Below are 17,999 nucleotides of genomic sequence, written 5' to 3'. Positions count from 1 at the left end.
GGACTGACAGAGAGACACACGGAGATAGTGAGGGACTGACAGAGAGACACACGGAGATAGTGAGGGACTGACAGAGAGACCCTCAGAGATAGTGAGGGACTGACAGAGAGACTCACGAGATAGTGAGGGACTGACAGAGAGACACACAGAGATAGTGAGGGACTGACAGAGAGACCCTCAGGAGATAGTGAGGGACTGACAGAGAGACACACGGAGATAGTGAGGGACTGACAGAGAGACACACGGAGATAGTGAGGGACTGACAGAGAGACCCTCAGAGATAGTGAGGGGACTGACAGAGAGACACACGGAGATAGTGAGGGACTGACAGAGAGACCCTCAGAGATAGTGAGGGACTGACAGAGAGACACACGGAGATAGTGAGGGACTGACACGAGAGACCACCTCAGAGATAGTGAGGGACTGACAGAGAGACACACGGAGATAGTGAGGGACTGACAGAGAGACACACGGAGATAGTGAGGGACTGACAGAGAGACACACGGAGATAGTGAGGGACTGACAGAGAGACACCCTCAGAGATAGTGAGGGACTGACAGAGAGACACACGGAGATAGTGAGGGACTGACAGAGAGACCCTCAGAGATAGTGAGGGACTGGACAGAGAGACACACGGAGATAGTGAGGGACTGACAGAGAGACTCACGGAGATAGTGAGGGACTGACAGAGAGACACACGGAGATAGTGAGGGACTGACAGAGAGACCCTCAGAGATAGTGAGGGACTGACAGAGAGACACACGGAGATAGTGAGGGACTGACAGAGAGACCCTCAGGAGATAGTGAGGGACTGACAGAGAGACACACCGGAGATAGTGAGGGACTGACAGAGAGACCCTCAGAGATAGTGAGGGACTGACAGAGAGACCCTCAGAGATAGTGAGGGACTGACAGAGAGACACACGGAGATAGTGAGGGACTGACAGAGAGACACACACGGAGATAGTGAGGGACTGACAGAGAGACACACGGAGATAGTGAGGGACTGACAGAGAGACACTCAGAGATAGTGAGGGACTGACAGAGAGACCTCAGAGATAGTGAGGGACTGACAGAGAGACACACGGAGATAGTGAAGGGACTGACAGAGAGACCCTCAGAGATAGTGAGGGACTGACAGAGAGACCCTCAGAGATAGTGAGGGACTGACAGAGAGACCTCAGAGATAGTGAGGGACTGACAGAGAGACACACGGAGATAGTGAGGGACTGACAGAGAGACCTCAGAGATAGTGAGGGACTGACAGAGAGACACACGGAGATAGTGAGGACTGACAGAGAGACCCTCAGAGATAGTGAGGGACTGACAGAGAGACACACGGAGACTAGACAGAGAGACCCTCAGAGATAGTGAGGGACTGACAGAGAGACACACAGAGATAGTGAGGGACTGACAGAGAGACACACGGAGATAGTGAGGGACTGACAGAGAGACACACGGAGATAGTGAGGGAGAGACAGAGAGACCCTCAGAGATAGTGAGGGACTGACAGAGAGACACACGGAGATAGTGAGGGACTGACAGAGAGACCCTCAGAGATAGTGAGGGACTGACAGAGAGACCCTCAGAGATAGTGAGGGACTGACAGAGAGACACACGGAGATAGTGAGGGACTGACAGAGGGACTCTCAGAGATAGTGAGGGACTGACAGAGAGACCCTCAGAGATAGTGAGGGACTGACAGAGAGACACACGGAGATAGTGAGGGACTGACAGAGAGACACACGGAGATAGTGAGGGACTGACAGAGCGACCCTCAGAGATAGTGAGGCACTGACAGAGAGACCCTCAGAGATAGTGAGGGACTGACAGAGAGACCCTCAGAGATAGTGAGGGACTGACAGAGAGACCCTCAGAGATAGTGAGGGACTAACAGAGAGACACACGGAGATAGTGAGGGACTGACAGAGAGACCCTCAGAGATAGTGAGGGAGAGACAGAGAGACACACGGAGATAGTGAGGGACTGACAGAGAGACCCTCAGAGATAGTGAGGGACTGACAGAGAGACCCTCAGAGATAGTGAGGGACTGACAGAGAGACACACGGAGATAGTGAGGGACTGACAGAGAGACACACGGAGATAGTGAGGGAGAGACAAAGGGACCCTCAGAGATAGTGAGGGAGAGACAGAGAGACACACGGAGATAGCGAGGGACTGACAGAGTGACACACGGAGATAGTGAGGGACTGACAGAGAGACCCTCAGAGATAGTGAGGGACTGACAGAGAGACCCTCAGAGATAGCGAGGGACTGACAGAGAGACCCTCAGAGATAGTGAGGGACTGACAGAGAGACACACGGAGATAGTGAGGGACTGACAGAGAGACACACGGAGATAGTGAGGGACTGACAGAGAGACCCTCAGAGATAGTGAGGGGACTGACAGAGAGACCCTCAGAGATAGTGAGGGACTGACAGAGAGACACACGGAGATAGTGAGGGACTGACAGAGAGACACACAGAGATAGTGAGGGACTGACAGAGAGACACACGGAGATAGTGAGGGACTGACAGAGAGACACACGGAGACAGTGAGGGACTGACAGAGAGACACACGGAGATAGTGAGGGACTGACAGAGAGACACACGGAGATAGTGAGGGACTGACAGAGAGACCCTCAGAGATAGTGAGGGACTGACAGAGAGACACACGGAGATAGTGAGGGACTGACAGAGAGACCCTCAGAGATAGTGAGGGACTGACAGAGAGACACACGGAGATAGTGAGGGACTGACAGAGAGACACACGGAGATAGTGAGGGACTGACAGAGAGACCCTCAGAGATAGTGAGGGACTGACAGAGAGACACACGGAGATAGTGATGGACTGACAGAGAGACACACGGAGATAGTGAGGGACTGACAGAGAGACACACGGAGATAGTGAGGGACTGACAGAGAGACCCTCAGAGATAGTGAGGCAAAGATAGAGGGACTCTCAGTGACAGTGAGGGAGAGGCAGAGGGACCCTCAGTGATAATGAGGGATTGACAGAGGGACCCTCAGAGATAGTGAGGGAAAAACTAAGTGACCCTCAGAGATAGTGAGGCAGAGATAGAGGGACCCTCAGTGATAATGAGGGAGTGACAGAGAGACCCTCAATGATAGTGAGGGAGACACAGAGAGACCCACAGAGATAGTGAGCAATGAGGGTTTCCTCTCTATTTGCCTCTTCTCTTCCCTCCCTCCCTCTCTCCCTCTCCCTCCTTCATTCCCTCCCTCTCCCTCCCTTCCTCCCTCTCTCTCTCTCCCTCCCTCCTTCTCTCCCACCCTTCCTCCCTCCATCTCTCCTCTCCCTCCCACTCCTTCTCTCCCTTCCTTATCTCCCTCTCTCCCTCCCTCTCTCACTTGCCCTCTCTCTCTCCATTCCCCCACCCTCACTCCTTCCATCCCTTCCTCTCTCACTCTGACTCTCCCTCTCTCTCTCCCTCCCTCTCTCACCCTCCCTCCCTCCCTCCTTCTCTCTCCCTCCCTCCTTCTCTCTATCTCCCTCCTTCCTCTCCCTCCCTCCTTCCTCTCTCTCTCTCCCTCCCTCCCTCTCTCCCTCCCTGCTTCTCTCCCTCTCTCCCTCCTTCCCTCTATTCCCCCTTTCTCTCTCTCTCTCACTCCCTTTCTCTCCCTCCCTCTCTCTCCCTCTCCCTCCCCCCCTTGTCTCCCTCTCTCCCTCCTGGTTGGTGTTGAGCTTCTTGATTGTTGTTGGCGCTGCCCTCTTCCAGGGCAAGTGGGGAGTGTTCCCTCACCCTCCTGCCTTGTGTCTTTTAGATGGTGGATGGCCCTTTGAGGTGTCAGGTGAGTCACTCGCTGCAGGATTCCCAGCCTCTGACCTGCTCTTGTAGCCATTGTGTTTGTGAGCTTATCTGTGAGTGAGAGAGAGTGTGTGTGTGTGAGAAGGTTTGAGAGTGAGAAAGAGAGTGTGCATGTGTGTGTCTATTTGCGTGGGTGGGTGTGTATGAGAGACAGAGTGTGCATGTGAGTGTGCATATGTGTGAGAGAGTGTGTGTGCGTGTGAATGTGTTTGTGTGTGAGAATTGTATGAGTTTGCGTGTGAGTGTCTGTGTGTGTTTGTGTGAATGTGTATGGGTAGTTGTGTATGAGAGTGTGGGAGTGTGTTTGTGTGTGAGAGTGTGTGTGCATCTCTGTGTGTGAGAGAGAGAGAAAGTGTGTGTGAGTGTGTGTGGGGGTGAGTGCGTGTGTGAGAGTATATGTGTATACGTGAATGTATGCGTGTGAGCGTCTTTGCTTGTGTGTGTGAGTGCGTGTGGATGGGTCTGTATGAGAGAGGCTGTGTGCATGTGAGTGTACACATTGATCTGTGTGTTAGTATGTGAGAGATAGTGTGCTTGAGAGAGTGAGTGAGTGTATGGCAGTGTGAGTGTGTATGTGTGAGAGTGAGTGTACATGTGTGTGAGTGTGTGCATTTGTGTATGTATGAGAAAGAGTGAGTGTGTGAGCGGGTGTATGTGAGTGTCTGTGGAAGCGTGTGTATGTGAAAGTGTGTGGGAATGTGTGTGCATGTGAATGTGCATGAGTAAGTGGCAATGTGTGAATGTGTGTGTGAAAGTGTCAGGGAATGTGTGTCTGTGTGAGTCTGAGTGTGAGAGTGTATGTGTGTGAAAGTGTCTGGGAGTGTGCATGTGTGTGTTTGAGCGCGTGTGCAAGTATGAGTGCTGTGTGTGTTTGTGTGTGTGAGTTAGTGTGCATGTGAGTGCCTGAGTCTGCATCTGAGGGTCTTTGTGTGCGCGCATATGAGTGTGTATGTCTGTGAGTGTGTGTGGATTGGTGTGTATGAGACAGAAAGTGTGTGTGAGAGAGAGTATGAGTGTGAGAGTGTGCGATTGTGAGAGTGTGTGAAGATGTATGCGTGTGAGTGTGTGTGAGTGAGAGAGAATACATGTGTGAGAGAGTCTGTGTGTCTGTGTGTGTGGGAATGTGTGTGTGTGTTTGAGGGTGCGTGTGTTGGTGTGTGCATGTGTGTTTTGAGTGTGTGTGTGTAAGTGAGTGTATGAGAGAATGTGTGTGCGTGAGTGAGTGAGCGTGTTTGAGTGTCTGAGTCTGCATGTGAGTGTCTGTGTGTGTATGTGCATGTGAGTGTGTGTCTGTAAGTGTGTGTGGATGTATGTGTATGAGAGAGTGTGTATGAGAGAGAGTGTGTGTGAGAGAGAGAGACAGAATGCGTGTATGTGAGAGAGAGAATGTGAGTGTATGTGAGTGAGAGAGTGTGCGTGTGTGCATGTGTGTGTGTGGGTGAGAGTGTGTGTGTGTGCACATGTGTGTGCATGTGTGTGTGTGCGCGTGTGTGCGCGCGCGCACGTGTGAGAGAGAGAGTATGTGAGTGTTTGTGTGTTTGCTCTGATGCAGCACCCCACTGTCAGCCTGAATGACAATCAGAAAGTGGTGATTATCGTCATTGTTCACACCTTCCAGTAAACCTTCTGTGGCTGTGAATTGTCAGTCATCACTAGAGGGGTACATGCTCTGTGGCTTTTAATCCAGAGCCACTAAATTTAGATTCCACCCTCTGCCAGGATAGGAATCCAGCCCGTGCCCCCACACGATTACCCTGGCCCCTGGCAGTCTGCACTGGCATTACCTCTGGCACCGACAGATCACTGGCTCTGTTTAACCACCTCCTGCCCAGAACAGTCACCCTGGTTTTCTACTGTACCCTCCTTCCTGACTGCTTCCCCCCCCCCACCACCATCACCACAAGGGCTACAGGAGAGTCCCAGCTGAGCTCTCGCTCTGTGCTAACCTCCAGCAGTGAGCCACAAAGTAAACCGAGTTCAGGTAGTTGACATTGTCTTGAGCCAGGGTCTGATTGAATTTCTCCACCTGTCTCTTCAGTCTCTTGGGTGGAGTTTTCACAGTCTTGCTGTAGATAAACTGCTCAGAGAAATTGGTCAGAAACACCTAGAGGGTATGGAGAGGGACAGTGAGCACTGTAAGGAAGATCCCACACTGTCTCTACCTGGAGCCTGTCTGCCAGAGAGAGCTGAATATTTCAGCACCTTCCCCTCCCTTCATGTGTCCCTCTATCACAGCCCCATCAGGAGAAACCCTGGATTCACTATAACATCCAGCAAATTCATAAAAACCCAGGGGATAGACTTCACAAGGCCACACATCACTGGGAACTGGGCCAGTCACTGGGAATTAGGTCAGTCACTGGCCACTGGGACAGACACTGGGCACTGGGACAGTTACTGGGCACTGGGTCAGTCACTGGGCACTGGATGCACTGGGCACTGGGTCAGTCACTGGGCACTGGGCTAGTCACTGGGCTCTGGGTCAGTCACAGGGCATTGGGCCAATTATAGGACATAGGGATAGTCACTGGGCACTGGGCCAGATGCAGAGCACTGGGCCAGTTACAAGCCATTGGATCAGTCACTGGGTACTGGGTCAGTCAGTGGGCACTGAGTTAGTCACTGGGCAATGGGTCACTCACTGGACACTGGGTCAGTCACTGGGCACTGGGTCAGTCACTGGACTCTGGGTCAGTCACTGGGATTTGGGCCAGTCACAGGGTACCAGGCCAGTCACTGGGCAGTGGGACAGTCACTGGACTCTGGATCAGTCACTGGGATTTGGGCCAGTCACAGGGTACCAGGCCAGTCACTGGGCAGTGGGACAGTCACTGGACTCTGGATCAGTCACTGGGATTTGGGCCAGTCACAGGGTACCAGGCCAGTCACTGGGCAGTGGGACAGTCACTGTGATCTGGGTCAGTCACTGGGATTTGGGCCAGTGCTGGTTCTCCCAGTAAAGGGTGTGGGTGTGAGTATGAATGAAGCTGGGGAGTTGCAGGCCAAGGTTGGAATGATGATGTTGTGGGGAAGTCAGGTTTCTGGTGCCAGGTAGGGCCCAAGGCTGGCTATCTGATCTTCCCAAGTGGAATTTGTTCAGGGAAGGGAGGAAAGGGAGAAAGGAGTCGGGGAGCAGTGCTGGCTGAGGAGGAACACAATGTGTCGGAGTTACAGAATAAAACATGTCCAGTGATATTGCTCAGTGCTGTCTATAGACCACCAGCTGGTGGGAAGGATGTAGCAAATGTGCAGCAACTCACAGAGAGAGGTGAGAGCTGAGAAGTAATTATAACGGGCAAGGTTCTCACCCAGCGGGTACTGAGGGTGTGGAATGTACTGCCTGGAAATGGGGGTAGGCAGCTTCAACTGGGGCATCCCAGAGGGTCATTGGATGGGGCATCCCAGAGGGTCATTGGATGGGGCATTCCAGAGGGACATCAGATGGGGCATTCCAGAGGGACATCGGATGGGGCATTCCAGAGGGACAGAGGATGGGGCATTCCAGAGGGACAGAGGATGGGGCATTCCAGAGGGACAGAGGATGAGGCATTCCAGAGGGTCATCGGATGGGGCATCCCAGAGGGACAGAGGGATGGGGCATCCCAGAGGGATAGAGGATGGGGCATTCCAGAGGGATAGAGGGATGGGGCATCCCAAAGGGACATCGGATGGGGCATCCCAGAGGGTCATCGGATGGGGCATTCCAGAGGGTCATTGGATGAGGCATCCCAGATGGATAGAGGGATGGGGCATCCCAAAGGGACATCGGATGGGGCATCCCAGAGGGTCATCGGATGGGGGCATTCCAGAGGGACAGAGGATGGGGCATTCCAGAGGGACAGAGGATGGGGCATTCCAGAGGGACAGAGGATCGGGCATTCCAGAGGGTCATCGGATGGGGCATTCCAGAAGGACAGAGGATGGGGCATCCCAGAGGGTCATCGGATGGGGCATTCCAGAGGGATAGAGGGATGGGGCATTCCAGAGGGTCATCGGATGGGGCATCCCAGAGGGTCATCGGATGGGGCATCCCAGAGGGATAGAGGGATGGGGCATTCCAGAGGGACAGAGGATCGGGCATTCCAGAGGGTCATCGGATGGGGCATTCCAGAAGGACAGAGGATGGGGCATCCCAGAGGGTCATCGGATGGGGCATTCCAGAGGGACATCGGATGGGGCATTCCAGAGGGACAGAGGATGGGGCATTCCAGAGGGACATCAGATGGGGCATTCCAGAGGGTCATCGGATGGGGCATTCCAGAGGGACATCAGATGGGGCATCCCAGAGGGTCATCGGATGGGGCATTCCAGAGGGACAGAGGATGGGGCATTCCAGAGGGACAGAGGATGGGGCATCCCAGAGGGTCATCAGAACGGGCATTCCAGAGGGACAGAGGATGGGGCATTCCAGAGGGACATCGGATGGGGCATCCCAGAGGGTCATCGGATGGGGCATTCCAGAGGGACATCAGATGGGGCATCCCAGAGGGTCATCGGATGGGGCATTCCAGAGGGACAGAGGATCGGGCATTCCAGAGGGACATTGGATGGGGCATCCCAGAGGGACAGAGGATCGGGCATTCCAGAGGGTCATCGGATGGGGCATTCCAGAGGGACAGAGGATCGGGCATTCCAGAGGGACATTGGATGGGGCATCCCAGAGGGTCATCAGAACGGGCATTCCAGAGGGACAGAGGATGGGGCATTCCAGAGGGACAGAGGATGGGGCATCCCAGAGGGTCATCAGAACGGGCATTCCAGAGGGACAGAGGATCGGGCATTCCAGAGGGTCATCGGATGGGGCATCCCAGAGGGTCATCAGAACGGGCATTCCAGAGGGACAGAGGATGGGGCATCCCAGAGGGTCATCGGATGGGGCATCCCAGAGGGACAGAGGATGGGGCATCCCAGAGGGTCATCAGAACGGGCATTCCAGAGGGACAGAGGATGGGGCATTCCAGAGGGACATTGGATGGGGCATCCCAGAGGGTCATCAGAACGGGCATTCCAGAGGGACAGAGGATGGGGCATTCCAGAGGGACATTGGATGGGGCATCCCAGAGGGTCATCAGAACGGGCATTCCAGAGGGACAGAGGATGGGGCATTCCAGAGGGACATCGGATGGGGCATCCCAGAGGGTCATCGGATGGGGCATTCCAGAGGGACATCGGATGGGGCATCCCAGAGGGTCATCAGAACAGGCATTCCAGAGGGACATCGGATGGGGCATTCCAGAGGGTCATCAGGTGGGGCATTCCAGAGAGATAGAGGATGGGGCATCCCAGAGGGTCATCGGATGGGGCATTCCAGAGGGTCATCAGATTGGGGCATTCCAGAGGGTCATCAGATGGGGCATTCCAGAGGGATAGAGGATGGGGCATTCCAGAGGGTCATCGGATGGGGCATTCCAGAGGGTCATCGGATGGGGCATTCTAGAGGGACATTGGATAGGCCATTCCAGAGGGTCATCGGATGGGGCATTCCAGAGGGACATTGGATAGGCCATTCCAGAGGGACAGTGGATGGGGCATTCGAGAGGGACAGAGGATGGGGCATTCCAGAGGGACAGAGGATGGGGTATTCCAGAGGGATAGAGGATGGGTCATCCCAGAGGGACATCGGATGAGGCATTCCAGAGGGACGTGGATGGGATGTTCCAGAGGGACATTGGATGGGGTATTCCAGAGGGATGTGGATGGGATGTTCCAGAGGGTCATCGGATGAGGCATTCCAGAGGGATGTGGATGGGATGTTCCAGAGGGACAGTGGATGGCTATTTGGAGAGATATGGTGGGATGTGGTTGGGGCAGGGATAGGGGAGGGAAGGCAGCACTGAGTCACTCTCACGATGTGGAGAGGTGGCATGCAGAGATGCAGGGCAGATTGGCCAGCTCCTCCTGGAATAGTCCTTACCAGGCTGTCATTGGGAATGGGAGCATTCCCCTGGAGTCCTTCAGGAAGCAACAAGTATAGGTCAGATTCTCCATTGACATCAAATGAGGCGAGGAACTGAGCAGTCGAGTTGAAGACCAGGCCTGAGGGAAACAGAAATGGAGCTGGGTCAACTCTCTGTATTCATGGGGTCAGCATCACTTCAGGTCAGTGCTGCAAACCTGGTAAAATACTGCAACCACAGAGAGACCAACAGCAACAACAACACAAGTCTGTGGTCTCAGCGAATATGATATAATCCACCTGCAAATCACACACTGTGATAGTGCCCTCCTGTTTAGCACACACTGGGATGTAACCCTCCTGTATATCACACACTGGGATATTACCCCCCTGTATATCACACACTGGGATATTACCCTCCTGTATAGTACACACTGTGATATTACCCTCCTGTATAGTACACACTGTGATAGTGCCCTCCTGTATAGTACACACTGTGATATTACCCTCCTGTATAGTACACACTGTGATAGTGCCCTCCTGTTTAGCACACACTGGGATGTAACCCCCCTGTATATCACACACTGTGATATTAACCCCCTGTATATCACACACTGTGATAGTGCCCTCCTGTATAGTACACACTGTGATATTACCCTCCTGTATAGTACACACTGTGATATTACCCTCCTGTATATCACACACTGTGATATTACCCTCCTGTATAGTACACACTGGGATATTACCCTCCTGTATAGTACACACTGTGATATTACCCTCCTGTATAGTACACACTGTGATAGTGCCCTCCTGTATAGTACACACTGTGATATTACCCTCCTGTATAGTACACACTGTGATAGTGCCCTCCTGTTTAGCACACACTGGGATGTAACCCTCCTGTATATCACACACTGGGATATATCCCTCCTGTGCATCACACATTGGGATATAACCCTCCAGTATATCAGACTGTGATATAACCCTCCTGTATAGCATACACTGTGATATTACCCTCCTGTATAGCATACACTGAGATATAACCCTCTTGGACATCACATACTGTGATGTTACCCTCTGTATATAACACACTGTGATATCACCCTCCTGTATACCACACACTGTGATATTATACTCCTATAAAGTACACACCGGGATATAACCCCAATTGTATATCACACACTGGGATATAACCCTCCTGTATATCTCATATTTGGGTCTAACCCACCTGTATATCACACACTGTGATATTACTCTCCTGTACATCACGCATTGGGATATAATCCTCCAGTATATCTCACACTGTGATATTATTCTCCTATATATCACACATTGGGATATAGCCCTCCTGTCTGTCACAAACTGGGATGTAACCCTCCAGTATATCATACACTGTGATATAACCCTCCTGTGTATCACACACTGTGATATAACCCTCCTGTGTATCACACACTGGGATATGACCCTCCTGTGTAACACACATTGGGATATAACCCTCCTGTGTAACACACATTGGGGTATAACCCTCTTGTATATCACACACTGCGATATTACCCTCCTGTGTAACTGGTATATAACCCTTCTGTAAATCACATATTTGATATTACCCTCCTGAATATCACACACTGGGATATAACCCTCATGTACCTCCAGCACTGGGATATAACCCTCCTGTATATTAAGTAATTGTACATAACCCTCCTGTATATTATGCAATTGTATGTAACCCTCCTGTATATCACACACTTGGATAAATCACTCCTGTATAACACACATTGGGATATAACCCTTCTATAATATCACACACTGGGATATAACCCTCCTGTGTATCATACACTATGATATAACCCTCCTGTATATCACACATTAGGATATAACCCACCTGTAATATCACACACTGTGATATTACCTTCCCATGTATCACACACAGTGATATAACCCTCCTGTATATCACACATTGGGATATAACTATCCTGTGTATCTTTCACTGGGATATAACGCTCTGTGTATCACACACTGGGATATAACCTTCCTGTGGATCATACATTGGGATATAACTATCCTGTATATCACATACTGTGATATAACCCTCCTGTATATCACATACTGGGATATAACTCTCCTCTGTATCTCACACTGGGATAAAACCCTGAAGCACTGGGATATAACCCTCCTCTATATCTCTCACTGGGGTGTAACACTGCTGTGTTTCACACACTGTGATCTCACCCTCCTGTATATCACACATTGGGACATAACCCCCCAGTATATCTCACACTTGCATATAACCCTCCTGTATGTCATACACTGTGGTATTACCCTCCTGTACATCACATATTGGGATATAATTATCCTGTGTATCTCTCACTGGGATATAACCCTCCTGTGGATCACACACTGGGATATAACCTTCCTATGGATCACACATTTGGATATAATCCTCCTGTATATTACACACAGGGATATAACCCTTCTGTGCATCACACACAGGGATATAACCCTCCTGTATATCACAAGGATGTAATATAGCTCTCCCCCCTCAAAGGGTACTGCTTCTCCAGTCAGTTCTCACTAAGAAACCCTTCTCTGGAGGGTCATACACTAAGCAGCCTGCAGGAGGTGCTGGCTCTCTCTGGAGCAGATCCCCCCACCCACACTATGTCCCTACTTCACCTACCGTCAGCGTTCTGCCCTTGAGTGTAGGCTGCAAGGCGTCGTTGGCTGTCTCTGAATCCACTGAAGGAGGTGCCTACCCAGAATGTCTGGTTATATAAACGGGCCTGGGGGGTGGGGGAGTAGTGAGAGAAATGTGAGGTTCAATCCCAACCAGCCTCCACAGAAAACATTTACAGACAGACAGAGACAGCTCAATAAAACACACTCAGGGAGAGAAAGTCATTGAGAAAGATGAGAATGTAGCTCAGAGTTACACAGTCCCAATACAGAGAGGGTGGGGGCAGTGGTGAGGGTGAGGTGGCTTTAACCTGAGGGTCACCTGAGAGGCTGGAGGTGGAGTAAAAGGATCCATCATGGCGATCCCAGCTGGAATTGAATCCACCCAGCTGGCAGCGTCAACCCTTCATCAACAAAGATCGTCCAACCAACTGAGCTAACCAGCTCCCAGTAACCATGGAGTTCCCACCTTCTCCAACTAACCCCATCATCTGAGGCATATGATGACACTGGAGTTAAATTCCCCAACATCTCCAACCCAGTGCTATCTCGGTCTCCCTCTCCCTCTGTCCCTCCCTGTTTTCCTCCCAAATTCTCTACCATCCGATTTATCTCCCTCCCCACCTCTGTCCTTCCCCCTCTCCCTTCTCCTATCCCTTCCTCTCCCTCTCTCACTCCCTCTGTGCCTCCCTTCTTCCCTCTCTATCTCCCTTGCACTCTCTTTCCTACCCTCCCCTCTCTCCCTCCCACTGTCCTTCCCTTTCTCCCTCTCTCAGCCCACTCTTTTCCTCCTTATCTCCCTCCCTCTCTCTTTCTTCCCCTCCCACTCTCCCTCTTTCCCTTTCTCTTTCGCTCCCTCTCTCCCTCTCCCTGTCCCTCCTGCCTGCACACTCTCTCTCTCTCTTTATACCCGTCTACCTTTCTGCCTCCCACTCTTCCCTCCTCTCCACCTCTCTCTCATTACCCCTCTCCACCTGTCCCTCTCTTACTGACTCTCCACCTCTCCCTTTCTCCCCCTCTCCCTCTTTTACTCACATTCCTCCTCTCCCTCTCTCTCTCTCTCCCTCTTCCTCTCTCCTCCTCTAGGCTCTCTCTCCCCCTCCCTCTCTTCCCCTCTCCCTCCCTCACAACACCTCTCCCTCGCTTACTCACTCTCCCCCTCTCCCTCTCCCTCTCTCCCCCTCTCTCCCTCTCTTCCCCTCTCCCCCTCTCCCCCAACCCCCTCTCCCCCTCCCTCTCTCTCCCTAACTACAGAGCATCGCCAGGTTTCTCTGGGTCTAGGAGATACCTGTGCTGGCCACTCATCGCCCTGTTATACATCCACTCCCCAGCTGCGTAGGTGAGTGAACAAGGAGCTGGGATCAGGGGCTCTGAGATCTGTGGACAGAAACAACACAGCGTGTATCACAAAAAGGCCATGCTGAGGAAACAGCCCAAGGTGCACAGGGTCAGTGCAAAGGATTGGGACCAAGTTTGAGCACTGAGAGGGCTAGAACAGAAAAGATGGGACCAATAGCCCCTTCCCACACCACAGCAATATGTCTCACAGGAGATGACAAAGTGAAGGGGAGAGACACAGAAATGCTAGAGGGTAAGGACAGGCAGGCAGAGACCTGTCCTGGACAGAAGAGTGGACAGTTCACACAGCCAGGAATCTCCAATCAAACAACTCCCCAAAGTCTGCCAGACATAGGACTAACAAGCGAAGAGAACAGATCCCAATCCACAGAGCAGAGTTACCTCAAAGTCAGTGCTGTTACAGACAACGTCAAAATCCAAGCAGACACGAGGTTCAATGAAAGAGATCCTCACAGCACTGTCCAACAGACAAACACAACTTTAATCACTCAAGTCCCACTCTGAAATGAACCCCTCACTGATATCCCACACTGTGAAATACCCCTCACTCCCATATAAACACCTCACTGTAACTGTCTCTGATACACTCTGTAATCACTGATATCCCACACTGTGATATACCCCTCACTCCCAAATAAACACCTCACTGTAACTGTCTCTGAGACACTCAGTAATCACTGATATCCCACACTGTGATATACCCCTCACTCCCATATAAACACCTCACTGTAACTGTCTCTGATACACTCTGTAATCACTGATATCCCACACTGTGATATACCCCTCACTCCCATATAAACACCTACCTGTAACTGTCTCTGAGACACTCAGTAATCACTGATATCCCACACTGTGATATACCCCTCACTCCCATATAAACACCTCACTCTAACTGTCTCTGATACACTCTGTAATCACTAATATCCCACACTGTGGTATACCCCTAACTCCAATATAAACACCTCACTGTAACTGTCTCTGATACACTCTGTAATCACTGATATCCCACACTGTGATATACCCCTCACTCCCACATAAACACCTCACTGTAACTGTCTCTGATACACTCAGAGATCACTGATATCCCACACTGTGATATACCCCTCACTCCCATATAAACACCTAACTGTAACTATCTCTGATACAATCTGTAATCACTGATATCCCACACTGTGATATACCCCTCACTCCCATATAAACACCTCACTGTAACTGTCTCTGATACACTCAGTAATCACTGATATTCCACACTGTGGTATACCCCTAACTCCAATATAAACACCTAACTGTAACTGTCTCTGATACACTCTGTAATCACTGATATCCCACACTGTGATATACCCCTCACTCACAAATAAACACCTAACTGTAACTGTCTCTGATACACTCAGAGATCACTGATATCCCACACTGTGGTATATCCCTCACTCCCATATAAACACCTCACTGTAACTGTCTCTGATACACTCAGTAATCACTGATATCCCACACCGTGATATACCCCTCACTCCCATATAAACACCTAACTGTAACTGTCTCTGATACACTCAGTAATCACTGATATCCCACAGTGTGATATTCCCCTCACTCCCATATAAACACCTTACTGTAACTGTCTCTGATACACTCTGTAATCACTGATATTCCACACTGTGGTATACCCCTAACTCCAATATAAACACCTCACTGTAACTGTCTCTGATACACTCAGTAATCACTGATATTCCACACTGTGGTATACCCCTAACTCCAATATAAACACCTCACTGTAACTGTCTCTGATACACTCAGTAATCACTGATATTCCACAGTGTGATATACCCCTCACTCCCATATAAACACCTACCTGTAACTGTCTCTGAGACACTCAGTAATCACTGATATCCCACACTGTGATATACCCCTCACTCCAATATAAACACCTCACTGTAACTGTCTCTGATACACTCTGTAATCACTGATATCCCACACTGTGATATACCCCTAACTCCAATATAAACACCTCACTGTAACTGTCTCTGAAACACTCAGAGATCACTGATATCCCACACTGTGATATACCCCTGACTCCCATATAAACACCTCACTGTAACTGTCTCTGATACACTCAGAGATCACTGATATCCCACACTGTGATATACCCTTCAATCCCATATAAACACCTCACTGAAACTGTCTCTGATACACTCAGTAATCACTGATATCCCACACTGTGATATACCCCTCACTCCCAAATAAACATCTAACTGTAACTGTCTCTGATACACTCAGTAATCACTGATATCCCACACTGTGATATACCACTCACTCCCAAATAAACACCTAACTGTAACTGTCTCTGATACACTCTGTAATCACTGAAATCCCACACTGTGATATACCCCTCACTCCCATATAATCACCTCACTGTAACTCTCTCTGATACACTCAGTAATCACTGATATCCCACACTGTGGTATACCCCTCACTTTCATATAAACACCTCACTGTAACTGTCTCTGACACACTCAGTAATCACTGATATCCCACACTGTGATATACCCCTCACTCCCATATAAACACCTCACTGTAACTGTCTCTGATACACTCAGTAATCACTGATATCCCACACTGTGATATACCCCTCACTCCAATATAAACACCTCATTGTTACTCTCTCTGATCCACTCTGTAATCACTGATATCCCACACTGTGATATACCCCTCACTCCCATATAAACACCTCACTGTAACTGTCTCTGATACACTCAGTAATCACTGATATCCCACAGTGTGATATTCCCCTCACTCCCATATAAACACCTTACTGTAACTGTCTCTGATACACTCTGTAATCACTGATATTCCACACTGTGGTATACCCCTAACTCCAATATAAACACCTCACTGTAACTGTCTCTGATACACTCAGTAATCACTGATATTCCACACTGTGGTATACCCCTAACTCCAATATAAACACCTCACTGTAACTGTCTCTGATACACTCAGTAATCACTGATATTCCACAGTGTGATATACCCCTCACTCCCATATAAACACCTACCTGTAACTGTCTCTGAGACACTCAGTAATCACTGATATCCCACACTGTGATATACCGCTCACTCCAATATAAACACCTCACTGTAACTGTCTCTGATACACTCTGTAATCACTGATATCCCACACTGTGATATACCCCTCACTCCCATATAAACACCTCACTGTAACTGTCTCTGATACACTCAGTAATCACTGATATCGAACACTGTGGTATACCCCTCACTCCCATATAAACACCTCACTGTAACTCTCTCTGATACACTCAGAGATCACTGATATCCCACACTGTGACATACCCCTCACTCCCAAATAAACACCTAACTGTAACTGTCTCTGATACACTCAGTAATCACTGATATCCCACACTATGATATACCCCTCACTCCCATATAAACACCTAACTGTAACTGTCTCTGATACACTCAGTAATCACTGATATCCCACACTGTGATATACCCCTCACTCCCATATAAACACCTAACTGTAACTGTCTCTGATACACTCAGTAATCACTGATATCCCACACTGTGATATACCCCTCACTCCCATATAAACACCTCACTGTAACTGTCTCTGATACACTCAGTAATCACTGATATCCCACACTGTGATATACCCCTCACTCCCATATAAACACCTCACTGTAACTGTCTCTGATACACTCAGTAATCACTGATATCCCACACCGTGATATACCCCTCACTCCCAAATAAACACCTCACTGTAACTGCCACTGATACACTCAGTAATCACTGATATCCCACACTGTGATATACCCCTCACTCCCATATAAACACCTCACTGTAACTGTCTCTGATACACTCAGTAATCACTGATATCCCACACCGTGATATACCCCTCACTCCCAAATAAACACCTCACTGTAACTGTCTCTGATACACTCAGTAATCACTGATATCCCACACCGTGATATACCCCTCACTCCCAAATAAACACCTCACTGTAACTGTCTCTGATACACTCAGTAATCACTGATATCCCACAATGTGATATACCCCTCACTCCCAAATAAACACCTCACTGTAACTGTCTCTGATACACTCTGTAATCACTGATATCCCACACTGTGATATACCCCTAACTCCAATATAAACACCTCACTGTAACTGTCTCTGATACACTCTGTAATCACTGATATCCCACACTGTGATATACCCCTGACTCCCATATAAACA

At 49.9% G+C, this 17,999-nt stretch overlaps 1 protein-coding gene across 1 annotated transcript in view; it reads right to left on the bottom strand.

Moving 5' to 3' along the window:
- The window catches only part of LOC140454991 (uncharacterized), a 50,281-nt gene that overhangs the window by 6,796 nt on the left and 25,486 nt on the right, over window positions 1–17,999 (bottom strand). The window contains exons 5-8 of the mRNA XM_072549665.1: window positions 14,140–14,215; window positions 12,404–12,506; window positions 9,745–9,866; window positions 5,777–5,934 (exon numbers count right to left, since the gene is read on the bottom strand). Of these exons, the coding sequence (XP_072405766.1) occupies window positions 5,777–5,934; window positions 9,745–9,866; window positions 12,404–12,506; window positions 14,140–14,215 (459 nt within the window). The remainder of the gene's footprint in view (window positions 1–5,776; window positions 5,935–9,744; window positions 9,867–12,403; window positions 12,507–14,139; window positions 14,216–17,999) is intronic.

This window comes from Chiloscyllium punctatum, chromosome 30 (genome assembly GCF_047496795.1).
Source record: "Chiloscyllium punctatum isolate Juve2018m chromosome 30, sChiPun1.3, whole genome shotgun sequence".
In the NCBI taxonomy this organism is placed as follows: Eukaryota; Metazoa; Chordata; class Chondrichthyes; order Orectolobiformes; family Hemiscylliidae; genus Chiloscyllium; species Chiloscyllium punctatum.
The sequence above is the reverse complement of the archived record's forward strand: the minus strand, read 5'-3'. Positions and strand labels throughout refer to the sequence as shown.